Genomic DNA, 15,884 nt, shown 5'->3' on the forward strand with positions numbered 1-15,884 from the left:
TTTCAAAGCTGCTTCATCTTAGAAACTTTTTCTTTGGTGCTTTGCCTTCTAGCCACACAAGTTTCGCTAGTCTGTTGCTACATCAATCAACTGATATTTCTTGGAAGTGCTGGTACTTTCCAATTTCTTGGTGTCAAAACATTGCCTTCATTCAGCACTGATAATGTTCCAGCCTTTTCCCCCAAAAAGTGAACTAAATTTAACTGTCAGTGAAAACTTTGTGTGCCATACACTTGAAACATTAACTTTTTCCACTTGAAACATTAACTTTTTCCACTTGAAACAATAGCATTACATTGTTCCCCCTATGGGGCATGGTTGTTCCTTTTAGAACCATCCTTTTATATAGGAAAGGAATTATCAGAGAATTGTTACAATTTTTTTAAATGATGATGTTTTAATCTGTAAAACAGAGAGGAGATCTTGAGATCACTATTTAGGCCATAATGCAACTGTCAAAAGGTGATTTCCTCTATGTTGTTTCTAGTCAAATAGCTGTTCTCTGCTTTTATCATAACTGTGGGACATTTTCTTTCTTGTAAGTCTATTTCACATAGTAGAGAATTATATATAAAACCAAATATAAGCAGTAATCCATTACTGAGGGATAAAATTAGGCATGTGCATGAAAATTACATTTTTTCAATGTACGCTATTTTTTATTTCCTCTTTTAAGTTTATATTCCCTCACCAGTTTTGGACTACATGATAGGCATAAACATGAGCCTGACACTTATAAATATAATCCAGGTGATTTGTTTATTCTTTTAAAACAAGCCATTATTAGAGGGGCAGCATACATTCTTTTAGGAGATGTAACTGGCTTCCTAGTTTTCGGTTCTAAGTCTAACCTGGCCCAGAGAACCACTGTAATTATATTTTTGTGAGTACTCAATCTTTTTGCCCCATTCCAAAATGATAAAGTCAGTCATAAGAACTGCTCAAACTTCATTCCCTATTCCTTCTGATGGTAAAGAGGGTAGAAAGTAAGCAGTTGGAGAAAGCATTCACTTAAAAATCAAAAGAACTGACTGCAACTTTGTCACCAACTACCGCAAATTAGCCAGCAATTCATTAAACTTTTATTTTTATTTTCCTTATTGACAAAATCAAGAGTTTGAATTCGGTAAATTTTACAGTTATATGGCAAACAGGATCTATACTCCATTCAGCATGGGATTTTATTACAACTCAGAATTACGCACCTAGCTACGCCTCACTTATTATTGTACACAAAACATAATTAAATACTAAGCAGGATGCTGAGAGTCGAAAGAAAATGTAACCAAATAGCTTCCTTTGCCATATGCAGGTTTTCTAACTCCAAAATATAATAATTCTGTGTTGTAACCTTCAAGTAATTTTTGCCATGTAAATTGTGGTTTACATTGAAAGCTTGCCAGTCTATATCTAGAAATAAATACATACATACATATGCATGGGGGCATACACATACACGTACACACGTACACACTCTGGTAGGCATCAGAAGTCTATCATGCGTGGGGCACATATGGAAAAGAAAGTGGACGTTTTCTAACAAAACCTTTTGCAAACATTTCAGAGGCCTTATTCTTCAAGACCTTCCTGGATATAACAAAAAATAGTGTTTTGGGATAAGTGAAAATAATTAAAGGCATGGGTTCCAGCATACAGTTAGCTTCAGATGCTTATTTCTACCATTTTTCCATAAATATTTTTTGTTCCAAATCAGTATAAACGATTCTGTCTGCATTTGGAAGGACTGTGGAGTGTTGGAGCAAGTACAAAAGGAGTTCTAATCCCTTGATGCAAGGCTACCAGTTCTCAGTATCAGGTCTAGATGGCCCCAGACGTTCTTTTTTTTTTTTTTTTTTTTAATTTTTTTTTTTTATTTTTGAGGTGGAGTCTCTATCTGTGGTCCAGGCTGGAGTGCAGTGGTGTGATCTCGACTCACTGCAACCTCCGCCTCCGGGGTTCACTCCATTCTCCTGCCGAGTAGCTGGGACTACAGGCGTCTGCCACAACGCCCGGCTAATTTTTTTGTGTTTTTGGTAGAGACGGGGTTTCACCATGTTAGCCAGGATGGTCTCGATCTCCTGACGTCGTGATCCGCCCGCCTCGGCCTCCCAAAGTGCTGGGATTATAGGCGTGAGCCACTGCGCCCGGCCGGCCCCAGACGTCCTTAAAGCATTTTGACTAAATCCTAGCATTGCATCCACCTTCCTAATTTATATTTTCATTTAACAAACATTTGATTAAAACTTATTTTTATCCAGAGTAAGTGACAGTTGACTTGTTTGCCATGTGCTACTTCATAATTTGGCAGTTGGCATGGGGTGGGAGGTGGGGCATATATGTAAACTATTGTTTCAAACTGTGGAATTGGACGTGATTTCTAAGCTAGATGACATTCTATGACTGTAGTGCTGGAGGTTGACATCCGTTCTATCCTCTGCAAATGCCTATCTATATTTCTACTATAGCAACCATTGTAATCTCCAGTTTTCCTTTTACTTGGCTTTCTCCCTTTCTAGACTGTGACCACTTTGCCAGAAGCAAAGTTTAGAGTAGTGTCAGTATCATTTGGTATTGAATACATGTGGGTTAAAAAATAAAGAAAAGATTGACTGGGTTAAAAATGCTACTGAGTGGCCGGGCGCGGTGGCTCAAGCCTGTAATCCCAGCACTTTGGGAGGCCGAGACGGGCGGATCACAAGGTCAGGAGATCGAAACCATCCTGGCTAACCCGGTGAAACCCCGTCTCTACTAAAAAAAATACAAAACACTAGCCGGGCGAGGTGGCGGGCGCTTGTAGTCCCAGCTACTCGGGAGGCTGAGGCAGGAGAATGGCGTGAACCCGGGAGGCGGAGCTTGCAGTGAGCTGAGATCCGGCCACTGCACTCCAGCCTGGGCAACAGAGCGAGACTCCGTCTCAAAAAAAAAAAAAAAAAAAAATGCTACTGAGTTTCATTATCATCCTTCTATTAGTATAATGTTTGCATCCATTAGTATGAACAGCTTTTTAATGTGCAAGTCACCCAGAATATCACAGGAATAGTTTAGGGAGAGGTTTCATTTATGTCTTTTCTTTTTTCCTTCTTTTTTTTTTTTTTTTTTTTTTTTTTTGAGACGGAGTCTCACTCTGTCACCCAGGCTGGAGTGCAGTGGCACGATCTCGGCTCACTGCAAGCTCCGCCTCCCAGGTTCACGCCATTCTCCTGCCTTAGCCTCCTGAGTAGCTGGGACTGCAGGCTCTCGCCACCATGCCAGGCTAATTTTTTTTTTTTTTTTTTTTAATGTACATTTTTAGTGGAGACGGGGTTTCACAGTGTTAGCCAGGATGGTCTCGATCTCCTGACCTTGTGATCATTTGTTTCATTTTTTTAATTGAGATATAATTTACAACCTCACAATTTTTTCTTAAAGGTGTCTCCTGGATCAAACATTTATAACATTTTAACATTTAATTATTGAGATTCTTTTTTAAAGTCCTTTATTTTGTCTGCTATTATACTAAGATTATATAAACTCACCTTGAATAAACTGTATCTGTTTTCATTAGCTTTTCTTTCCCACCCAGCTTCTCCCACTCTTATTTTTTCCTGAAGTAAGATTGGTAACCTATCTGAAATGAGGAATATTTAAATTTAATAGTTAAAGTACCAGACCAGTAATGTTATAGTAATAAAGAAATATTTAAAACCATGACCACAGTCCAATACAAATACTAGAATAGCTTAAATAAATTGATTGTTAAAATTAAAATGTTCAACTTCTCTAAGGAAGGTAGGAATTCTGCTGTTGATATCTTAGATGTCAATATCTTCTCATCAATAGCATATTAAAGAACATTTTAGTGACTTATCAAACTGCATGTATTTTAAATTGTAAACAGAAAATCAAAATAAATTATCATACCTTAATTTTGATAGGCAAAATCTTTGTCATTGTTTTGTTTGCTTGCTTAAAACACCAAATCCTATAAGCCATCCGATCATTACATCAGTTTACGCATTGTATGTTGCATGTTTAATACAAAGTTTGGAAGACTAGAAATACTCCACTAAGCAAGCAAACAGTAATTACTCCTTCATAATTGGTGTACAACTTTATTGCCGTGCATTGTTATAATTATATTTTAAATATTCCCCATTTGCATGATAGACCATAATGTCTTCTAGAACATTAAAGTCTGTGGCTTTTAATGGCATCCCACTTCCACAAAGGCCTCTTCTTCATTTAGTCTATATTTTAACTACTGTTAAAAGAGACTAAACGAAAGTAATTGGCACCATAATCCTGCAATAAGGAAATTGTAAGCAATATAATATTTCTGTGCTACTGAAGTTTCTAATTATTCAGAGCATTTCATGCTTAACATTTAACATGCATTCCTCTTTCAGTTATGGAGCCAGTCATAACCAAAACAGTTCTTCTCAAATCTTAACATACACAGAAATCACCTGGGGATCTGGTTAAAATACAGATTTTGATATAGTTGGTCTAGAAAGGGGCCCAAGAGTCTATGTTGCTAACAAGCTCCCAGGTGATAATTCCATTGCTTCTGGGTTCATTGACCTTACTGTGAGTAACATCACTTTCATGTATTATCTATAACTAAGTACAAAATGGTGTTAACAGTGTACACACACACACACACACATTGCACACATAACACAGACATGGCAAACTTCACTCCAACCTCTCCTATGATCACTTCCTACCCTCCGACCTGGAAATAAATTAATCCTGTCAAAAGATTTATTTAACACAAAGAGAAACAGCATTCAACCTGTGAAAGTTGGCCATACACACACTAGATAATATCACTCTGAGCTGGGAGTCAAAGAGGGCTTCCTTGTTGTTTGCCAGATGGAGGGATGTGTGTGTGCATGTGTGGTGGGGGCAGTTGGGAAAAGAAATTCCAGACAGGAAAAGAACTGCACTTAGAAGTGATGAGAGTGAAATTAGCTGTGTGGTGGCATGTGTAGTAGTGTGTAGCTGAGTCCCAGCTACTCAGGAGGCTGAGGCAGGAAAATAACTTGAACCTGGGAGGCGCAGGTTGCAGTAAACTGAGATCCAAGATCAAGCCACTGCACTCCAGCCTGGTTGACAGAGCAAGACTCTGTCTCAAAAAAAAAGGAAGTGACAGAAGTGTAAACTATTCAGGGATGGAAGGATACTAATAAAGATATGATGCAGGGGAAAATTCTTATTTTCTAATGAAGGAATTTGGATTTTATCTTAAAGATATTTAGGAATTACCTAAGAACTAGACGATTATGTGAATTTTAGTTCACCTATTCTACTAATGTTTTCTCTGCCACTCTCAATGAAATATTTCTGTTTTGGAAATTAATCTGAATTTGACTCCTGAAATTTAAGGATAATATGGAAATATATTCATTGTTTTTGAAATAGCACATTTGAAAATGTATTTCTGGAGTTTTTTTTAAATGTATCTAGTAAAACATTGTGGCTGTTTCTGTCTTCCATTATAATCATCTTAAAATTAACAGTATATAATCATCTTAAAATTAATACAATCAGATGTTTTAACTTAGCAATGTCAGTAAATATAAATACATCATTAACAATATTCATAGCCTAACACTTATGCAGATCCCCAAGTATCAGAGTGGCTAATATTTGAGAACTTTAAAAAAATGTAAAATTTATGAAGACAGTTCACAAAGAGATCTTAGTTGAAAGCTAAGAAAATCTCACCGTATGACTTTTAAATTTTCTCTTAGTGTCAAAAATAATTATTTGAAAGGTCTCTTTACAAGAAGGGAAAATTATAAGGTAGGCTTAAAATCCAGAATCTCATACTCTTTATATATTTGATCCTTGGCAATCTAGAGCATTGTTATTTGGTAATATTTGTTAAAGGGAGGCCTCTGCTAAATTTTTTTATGCCAGTCTGTAGAATATATATTGGTGTAAATAACTCATTTAGAGCATTTTATTTTATTTATTTAATACAAGTGTTTAAATAAGGGAATTGCGAAAGACCTGCCTTTTTGGATATGTAATTATAGGTATGTAATTATATGTAGGTAATTGTTTTAGGGAGAGATAATGAAAGGTAGAGATGGTCTCTTTTAATGAGGAAAGATTTTCTGGAACTTAGCTTTAGCAACAGTAATTATTTAACATTTTAACATGGGATCTGGAAAAGGGAAACCCCAGTGAAATCTATTACTATGTAGATGGCTCAATAGTTTTTCTAGCAGTGAAATACAACCCTGATGGATTTAAACTGCCAATAGAACTTTTGCAATTGAGTGGCGAAATAATAGTAATAGTACTAATGATCAGAAACAACAGCAAAGGAACAGGGATCATTCATCATAGGCAAATGGAGGTTAACACAGATAATAATAACATAACATGCATCATACCCAGGAGATAATGAAAGCCAACTTCTGGCAATGACTCAGGAAAGGGACCTAGTGCTGTGGTGACCAGATGACCCAATGACAAGCTATCCAAACAGGAACCATTTTAGAAACACAGATCTTTTCCATGAACACATCTTTCAGTTGTTGTTGAAGATAGTTGCAAGTTCTGTATGTTGACGAAGGCTTTATGGAGTTAAAATGGAACAGAGCTGATGAAAATAAAGCTTAAATGTTCCAAACTCTCTGACACTGACACATGACCAGGTTTCACAGTTGATAACTGGGAAGTGGCTGACAGAGATTCTAATCAATAATAATCTTTGCAGCAAATGGATTCAGTATTTATTTAGATACAATATTCTTTTAAAAAACTTTCACAACAGCTCTATGAAGTATTTAACATTATTTTCTCCATTTTATACATAAGAAAAATGAGTCACAGAAATGTAAAAGGAAGGTAGGAAGGAAGGAAGGGAAAGAAGGAGAAAAAAGAGAAAGAAGAAAGAAAGAAAGAAAGAAAGAAGAAAGAAAGAAAGAAAGAAAAAAGAAAGAAAGAAAGAAAGAAAGAAAGAAGAAAGAAAGAAGAAAGAAAGAAGAAGAAAAGGAAAGAGACAGAAAAGGAAAGGAAAGGGAAAGGAAAGGAAAGGAAAGGAAAGAAAGTAAAGGCAAGGAAGGAAAGGAAGTAAAGGCAGCAAGGAACAAGACGTAAGAGGAAGGAAAAGAAGGAAAGATGGAAGAAGGAAGGAAGGAAGGAAGGAAGGAAGGAAGGAAGGAAGGAAGAAGGAGGAAAGAAAAGAAATAGAAAAAGAGAGAGGGGGGAAGAAGGAGGAGAAGTCCGTGCAGACGGAAGGAAGGAAGGAAGGAAGGAAGGAAGGAAGGAAGGAAGGAAGGAAGGAAATGCGCCTAGTATCTTGTAGCTAGTAAGTAAGGGAGCCAGACGTCAAACCCAGGAAGCTGGTACCCTTAACAATTAAGTGCCCCCAAAGTATGTGATAAAGCCTATGGAAATATGATCCTATAGAAACTACCTAAAGAGAAGTCATATTCTAGACTATTAGAACCAGGGACCATCCTATAAACCTTATAAGAACCATTATTAGGGGACAATAAACAACCCTGATTCAGAGAGTAGAAATACGTTTCATAAGAAAACATTACCCAAAGATGTATAAAAGGTAAAACTTAAAAAAACTTGATTACCATTTACAACTTGGAAAGGAAACCCAGAATTTTCTGTAGCCACTGTTCAATGTGTTCTTATAGTCTTAAGGCAGAATAAAAATCTGGAAATTATCAGGGAAGGTTTTAAGAACAAAATAAGCAAGTTAGTCTCTTTTTAAATAGAAATCTGATGTTAACAGAAGCATTATGATATTAAGGGAAAACTGGTAATGGGACCAAGGAAGGGAGTGAAAACATGCTCCTCACCTATGAATTAGACATCCAAGAGGACAATCAAATTCGATCTCATGTCATATTGGGTCACTGATGACCCATCATGCATGGACTGTAGGACTTAAAAATAAATCTGGACACAAAAGTTCTTATGGGCCAATTCTGCTTATTTGGACACAGTGCAAATAGGTATAACAAGATATTTTTTTCCTCAAGGATGATACTTGGCAGATAAAGCCTGATTTCTAATTCAGTATTGGTACAACTGCACTTAGTGGTTTAGCTGCTACTTAGGTTTAAATCCCAGGTGTGTGACCTGCCACAAGCCACTAAACCATTCTGAATATCAGTTCCTTCACTGATAAAATAGAGAAAAATATTAGTTGCCTCATAGAGTTGTAGTGAAGATTAAATGAATGATCTATATAAAATGGAAGTGCTTGATAAACTTTAGTCTATTATTAACACCAAATACTAAAAAAAAAAAAAAAAGTCCTCTGATTGGATAACATTCCTTGGTTAAAATAAAAAGACTATATTTGAGTAGAAAGAAGCTTCTGACTATTAAGGGTGATGTATATGTTCATTTTCTTGACAATGATGATGGTCACATAGGCATATGCATATATCAACACTGACAAATTGTATACTGGGAATATGTACAGTTTATTTTATGTCAGTTGACTCAATAAAGCTGTTAAAAACAAACAAACAAAAAAAACTTGCCTGTGGGTGTTATGTGTGTGTCTGTGAATGTAGTTGTTAGGAAAATTTCTTACGTAACAGAGGCACACAAAGCTGCCATCCCTCCTCGCAAGAAACTGGAACCAGTTTCTTTACAGCAAGAAATGTAAGGTGCTTCTAGATTTACCTTTTGTGAGAAATTTGTACCACTGACAGTGATGAACTCATATGTTACCATGACTATCCCATTTTAATAGCTATATGTACCTGAATCTTTAAAATGGCAAGAGAGAAAATACTCTATAGAGGAGGAGGATTTTACATGTGATATAAATATATAGTTTTGAAATCTCACAGGAAATTACATTACTCAGAGAATATTGGGATGCAATGACTGCATTTAGCAGCATTTAGGTTTTTCATCTGGACTCAGAATTTACAGTACTTCTAACATAAATAATCAGGAATCAGAATTTACAGTACTTCTAACATAAAGGCAGTGACTATCTACAGACATTCCATGATGCAGTCTTTCTGTCGTGTGATTTTCCTGGCTTCACCCAAGTCACTGAAGTCAGAGGCTCATCAGAGCAGTCACTGAAAAACCACTTGTGTTCAGTGAGGCAATGATATTTATTGAGTGCTCTCTATACAGAACTGTGTGCTCTGTATACGGCAGGAATGACATTTTGTTTTTTATTTCTCTTGGGCAGCGGTGACCCCTGTCTCTTTGAGCCATTTCCTCCAGTACTGATAAACAGAGTTGCTGCTAATAAAGAATGAGCTAAAAAGGATTTGACAAAATATGACTGTCCCTTAGAACCAAATGATTTTCAAATATTTATTTGTAGGTACCTGTTTGATTGTACTCTTTTTCCTCTGTTGATTTTGGAAACAATTTTAGAATTCTCATTAATTCCTTAAAAATGTTTAACTTTACCAGGTAAGTTAAGTGCAAGCAATCTAGCTGGGGTGGGAATGGGGTAAAAGGGATGTTGGGGAAGCTGTGCCAGTTATCTAACAAGACAATAATGCCACATATCAATTATAACATCTTAGTGGCATGAAACAATAAAGATTTCTTTAGCTTACACGTTTGTGTGGTGGGCTCAATTTATATCATCTGGGCTTATATATTTTTTTCTGTTGTTAACTGCAAGTTAACTCTGTACCACTACCGATCTTGGATGTACGGGTTCACATGTCTGGGTAGTGGCTGGCATTGGATGATCTAGTATGGCCTTGGCTGGAATGTTAGGATGTTAAGGATGACACATCTTTATTTGCATGTCATCCTCCAGCAGGCTAACCTGGGCGTATTCACATAGCCATGCAGAGGAGCAAAAGAAGCAACTCCCAAAACTTAAATCCATTTCAAGCTTCTGCTCATATCTCATTTGCTAACATCCCACTGACCAAAGCAATCACATGGGATCAGACCTAGAGTCAGAGTGAGAGGGCTCCACAATATTATACAGCAAAAGGCAAGGACACAGGGATTGGTCAAGAATTAGGGCCTTTAGTATAACTAATCTTTAGTAAAACACACTTTTCCTAACAAGTAACAGTTGTGCAGGGTGGTCATTTTGGTTTTCAGACTATAAACTGACAAATTAATATCTGGTTAATTCAAACAGATAAACTAAGAAATTAGCCTTCCCAGCCACATTGATATATTAACCAAGTTTGTCAGGCCACTTTGGCTTTCATTTTATTCATTCATTTAAAAATATATTTATTGTGATAACAAGCAGCAATTTTCCAGTCAAGCAGGGATGTGAAGGAGAACATCAGTTCTCAAAGAATAATTTTGCCCTGTTGGGTTTTAAAAGATTGTCATTTTCCAATGTAATTGTTGGAAGAGGAGTTCAGACATCAGTTTTGGTCACTTTCTCTTGGGAAATACATTTACCTGAGTCATGTAGGACCACCTCTAGCAATCCGGGACTCACAAGCCATATCCTTTGGCTATATTTTTATCATGCGGATTCACTTAACAGTCTAATAATTGTTCTCTCCGGGATTCTGATTAGATTTTACTGGAAAATTGGAGTGAAGAGGGTTGGGTGGAGCATCAGCTTCTAGCCATTTAGAAATTACAGAGGACTAATTTTTAAAAAGCTAATTTGATTGCGGTTAGCAAAATGTCTCCCTTTTGAGAAAGAAGCTCCTAATCATCTCTTTCCAAAATTGAATGCTTCAGTTTCTACAGTGCAAACACGGTTGCTTTGAGGAAGAAATATTTATCCACATATCAATACGGATTATGAACATGTTTCTGACATTACTGGAAGGGTCGGTGCTTGCCTCTTTACTTCTAAAGCAAATTTCACATTCTGCTTCAACTGATTATTTTTTCAACAATATTTGTTCTATTCTTTTATGATCTGCCAGTACTTTTTTGAAGCCCAGTTAGTTAGAACAGCGGCCAAAACAGAGCTGAGACTAAAAGGGGGCCAAATATCTCTTCAGAGGCAAGATGTTATTTCAAACGATATTCATTACAAAGCACTACTGTGACTCACGTAATCACTTATTTTTTAAGGGGGACTTGTTAATGTAGAATTGGTTTCTTATCTTCCCAGCCCCCAGTGAGCCTTTGCTGTGCAAATTTGCTGATGGAGGACAAAAGAAGCGACAGAATCAAAGCAAATATACCCAGAATGGGAGGCCTTGGCCCAGGGAAGGAGAGGTGAGTCCTAACTGACAACATTTGTTCTGAAATTTGGCAGTAGATATCCCTCAGAAGGTGGCAAGGCAGACGTATGGTGCCATGATGAAACTGGGTCCCATGGAATACTCAATGTCTTCAAAGGGGCAAATGAGCAGCCTCATGTTAATGTGTTCTAGATGAAATTATTGAGAAGGAGTAGAGGACTGCAAAATTAACCTCAGTTCTGCACGATAGCAAGTCTTCTGTCTTTAACCAAACTTGAACCGGAAAGGAACTCACTGAAATACTTATCTACAAAGAATTTATTTCTATCTGTATAATAGCTATAAAATGAGGGTATAATTACTTAACAAAATATTTTCAGTGAAATCAGTAGGGAGAGTTGAATGTTTGTGTTTTGAAACAGGCAAGTAAAATTTGGTTGTTTTTCATCCTGCTATTGAGATGATTTACTTGCACATGTATGTATATTTATGCATATTCCCATATGTTCATAAATGTTTTGATATCTGTTATACATATATATAGGTACACATATATGTGTGTGTGTGTGTGTATAAATATATAATAAGATATTGTCTATTGGTCAAAAAGGAGGAAGAAAAGTTGATACATACAGCATTTTGCTTTTCACAACAAGGAGAAGGAAAAGTACTGAACAGCTCACTATCCATTTACCCTCAATACAAATTGGTAGATAAGCCAGCTTATGGATCCAGGGCCACTTAGGAATGTGTTCTTTTTGTTACTTTTTTTTAAGAAGACAAGGAAAAGGCTCCTGAGCTTCCATGAGGTCTTTTCATTATTTGTGAAATGGAATAGAGTTGTTCGAATGACTTGAATAAATGCCATTTTGTATCAAGGCCATAATTTCAACAGAAGAGCTTTATTTAGTATTTCATTCAAAGCACCTACTTCATCCATTTGTCATTTAAGAAGCATTGTACTTGATGCAGCATTTTATACTTTGAATACTGACAGAACAGTGATAAGAAAGAAAGGAAGCTGGACTTTTTCTCAGCAAATCCTTTAGCCTTTTTTCAGTTTCTGTTTCTAAGACCATTTTTTGTTTTGAGTGTTTCCATGCAGGTCTCAAAACCCCTCTTAAAGGTTATAGTTGTGTTCAAGTACTATGTAAACTGTAACTCATTACATTAAGGCATGAAAAACAGAAGCATCATTGGGCCTCAAAAGCTAATAAAAAAAAAAGACAAGAGTTTTAATATGCTCAACTTTAGAAAGGCAGTGGATATTATGTTCTAAAAAGGAGGTGGAGGGAGTGATCCATGTGTTTTCAGCATGCAGTCCAGTGCATCAGCAGATAACCCTATTGGCCCCAGAAGACAACTGATGCCTGATAGCACTCATTATCACCTGTCCCCTACCAAACAGCCATAATCTAGAAAGACTCATTTGACATTTTAAAATTGGGTTGGATAAAATGCCTGCTGATTAGAGATATATTTGGGTCACACATTATCATCATAAAGCCCCAAGAGTCAATGAGCAACTTGGCATTTATGACAGAAGCTTCAGTTTCTGTCTCCTTAAGGAACTATAATATCACCTTCATACAATAGATGGCAATTGCAGCAAGACACTTCACCTCAGTGTACATTCCTTGAAAATGGAATCAGTAAAGACAAAGTGTAGAGAGTTACAGCTGCTACCTGGCTACTGTATATAGAATCTAAGACTTTGCTTCAAAGCATGATAAATGCTATATATACTATGGTGTGGAAGCATTGTGGAGTTAAGTTTAGGACCCAGAGCGCCTTATAATTTAAACATAGGTTTTAAAGGTATATTCCTAATCTTTGTTTTCAAAAGTTGATTTTTAAGAGCTGTAAATTTTCCTGTTGATCTTTGAAAATCAAGGGACTGTAATATAATTTATCTATGACCAATAAAATATATTTCAAATATATATACACATTAAGAGAAAATAGGCAGAGAAATAGCATGCCCTAGAAATATGCTTATCAAATTTCTTGGTTTGGGGATGCACATATTAATTTGTACACTTTGATTGTGGTCTTAGAAGTAGATACCCAAAGAATGTTGGATAACTGTGTGTCCGTCATTTTATATATTTTTTGCTTCCATTTCCCCCTTGCATTTTACTTGCTAAAGTGTATTAGCATGTTGAAAAAGTATGTCATGATACACATTAATCCTATATAAGCAATATTTAATTAATTTTATATGCCAGGAAATTCTGGTTAATGTATTTTATCCTAAGACATATGTCTTTGTTGTTGTTTTCCACACTTTAAAACTTCTGAAATTGGTTCTCTTATACTAAGTGGCATTTTACAAGATAATATGCATTTGCTCTTGTTAGTCACTTGGGGGCACTACCTACATTCTCTGGTTAAGGTCTTTGACCACACTGGTTTCATAAATACAAACATCAACCAAAGCCAGGATCTGGGTCAGATTCTTAAAGGGGGATTTTTTTAACCCCTTCCTTCATTCAGTGTCATGATTGAGACAAATAACTTTCTTTGGTGTCTGTTTTTAATGGGTAGTTTTGTTTTTCATTTACCATTATACTAAGGTTGGCATACCAACCTTATAAAGAGATCATTTGGGGTGTCTGTTTTTGTTTGTTTGTTTGTTTGTTTTGATATGTGAAACAATGGTACACCTTTCAATCCTTGTCTTAGATAAAAAGAAAGATGGTAGTTTAGATTATGCTGCTGTGGAATTGAAGATAATAGCACAGACTGAGGTTAATGTTTACTTTTCCTCTCTCCTAAAAGACAAGTAAAAATGGTCATGTGAAAGGGATTTCTGATGAAATTCTTAGGATACAAAACCAATAGATTACAAGCATTTTAGAAGTACCATAAGCATGCCAATGAATAGACTAATTAAAATTTTAATGTATTGTTTAAAGCTGTTTTTTCATGGCATTTTGATAAAAAAATGTATTAGCAAAGTTTGGCTAAATGCATTTCTTTATGAAAAAAATCCAATACAGAAAACTTTATACACAGAAATTAGTATAAATTAGCAAGATTTTGAAATATAAATATATGCTAGTGGCCATGTTCTGCATAAGTGAAAAACACAAGGATATTTTTAAATTATTAACGAATCTTTCAAGAGACAGTTGGAACTCTGACTAAAATGATCGAGGGAATGGGGCTATTAGGCTCTTTCTCCTTGGTGTTCTACAGTTCTTATTGTTTTGTTTCCTTAAGTAGCAGTTCTGAAACTCTTGGTCTCTGGATCCCTTTACACTCTTAAAAAAATTATTACTTACAACAAAATAAATAATAACAAATTAACTCATCTTGTGCTGATAAAAATAGTATATGTTATTAAAGTATACTTTTTTAAAACAAAGGCAATTTTTTGAGAAAAGTGGTACACTTTTATATTTTTACAAATCACTTAATGTCTGACTCAGTAAAAAATGGCCAGATTTGTGCATGTACTTCAGCATTCTCTCTTTTGCTATACACTGTCTTGCTTTAAACATATAGAGAAAAATCTACCTTCATCTAGATAAGTAATTTAAAAAGGGAGAACCCTATAGATCTCCTAAGATTATCTAAGGAATTCTTGGTGTCTTTAGGCCACCCTTTGAGAACCACCGTCCTAAAAAAGCTGAAGCCAAGGGCAGAACTGATTTTCAACTTTCATATACTAGAAGGGCCATGCAACTTGTTGGCACATTAAAATATATCTTCTCATTTGGTAAATAGACACTGCCCCTAGGCCATCAGTGCAACTCCACTTCCCCTTCCTCCCCAGTGCCTCCTCCAGGAGCATCATGATCCAGCAAAAATGGGGTGCTGGCTGGCACAGCAGGAATTCTCCTAAATCCTACTCGTGCATTTAAATTCTGATTGGCCAGTGTTTATGACGTATTGGTAGTAAAATATGTTTAATGTCATCCCTATCTCAGAAGTAATCTAACTTAATCATCACAGTGTCCCTGATGGCCCTTGATAACATTGTGTTGGCCAGATATTCTATACATCTGAGGCTCTGTCTTACTTTAGGCAAAATACTGTCTGCATCAACCATGTTTGTGCTCTCCCAAATGATTGGTGGAGCGGTGTGGAATCAGGAATGTTTCAATTCAGTTCAAAATTACATCAGGAACTCCTGTTGCTTTTTTCTGTGCTCCCAAAGAAGACTTTTCCAATGACTACCAAAAAGTCACCAAATTGTACTTTATACCACAAATAATAACAGTTGATCCAAAAGCAAATAGCTGCAGAATTTTCTAGATGGTCAGATCAAAATTTGATTGATGGTAACTTAGTGCCCCAGTAAAGATAATTGTAAACTAAAATAGACATTTACTCATGCATTCATTGATTCATTCACTTATTCAACCACTACCAATATACCATTACAACACATAAACAGACACACATGTGAACTTGTGATATGCCTGTTTTTGCAACCTTTATTGAACTATGTTGTAAAGATGATTGGATTAAATCAAAGAATGGATATTTTTACACTATGATGAGAGACACTTAAATTTTAAAAAATGCTTTATGTTAACTTTGGTTGTATGTAGTCTTTGGGTTTCCTTAAGAATTTTCAAATGGGCCGGGCGCGGTGGCTCAAGCCTGTAATCCCAGCACTTTGGGAGGCCGAGACGGGCGGATCACGAGGTCAGGAGATCGAGACCATCCTGGCTAACACGGTGAAACCCCGTCTCTACTAAAAATACAAAAAAACTAGCCGGGCGAGGTGGCGGGCGCCTGTAGTCCCAG

At 36.2% G+C, this 15,884-nt stretch overlaps 1 protein-coding gene across 1 annotated transcript in view; it reads left to right on the plus strand.

Moving 5' to 3' along the window:
* Positions 1–15,884, plus strand: part of RBMS3 (RNA binding motif single stranded interacting protein 3) — a 546,693-nt gene that overhangs the window by 386,446 nt on the left and 144,363 nt on the right. The window contains exon 6 of the mRNA XM_030937919.1: positions 11,051–11,157. Coding sequence (XP_030793779.1) covers positions 11,051–11,157 — 107 coding nt within the window. The remainder of the gene's footprint in view (positions 1–11,050; positions 11,158–15,884) is intronic.

This window comes from Rhinopithecus roxellana, chromosome 1 (genome assembly GCF_007565055.1).
Source record: "Rhinopithecus roxellana isolate Shanxi Qingling chromosome 1, ASM756505v1, whole genome shotgun sequence".
NCBI classification, from domain to species: domain Eukaryota; kingdom Metazoa; phylum Chordata; class Mammalia; order Primates; family Cercopithecidae; genus Rhinopithecus; species Rhinopithecus roxellana.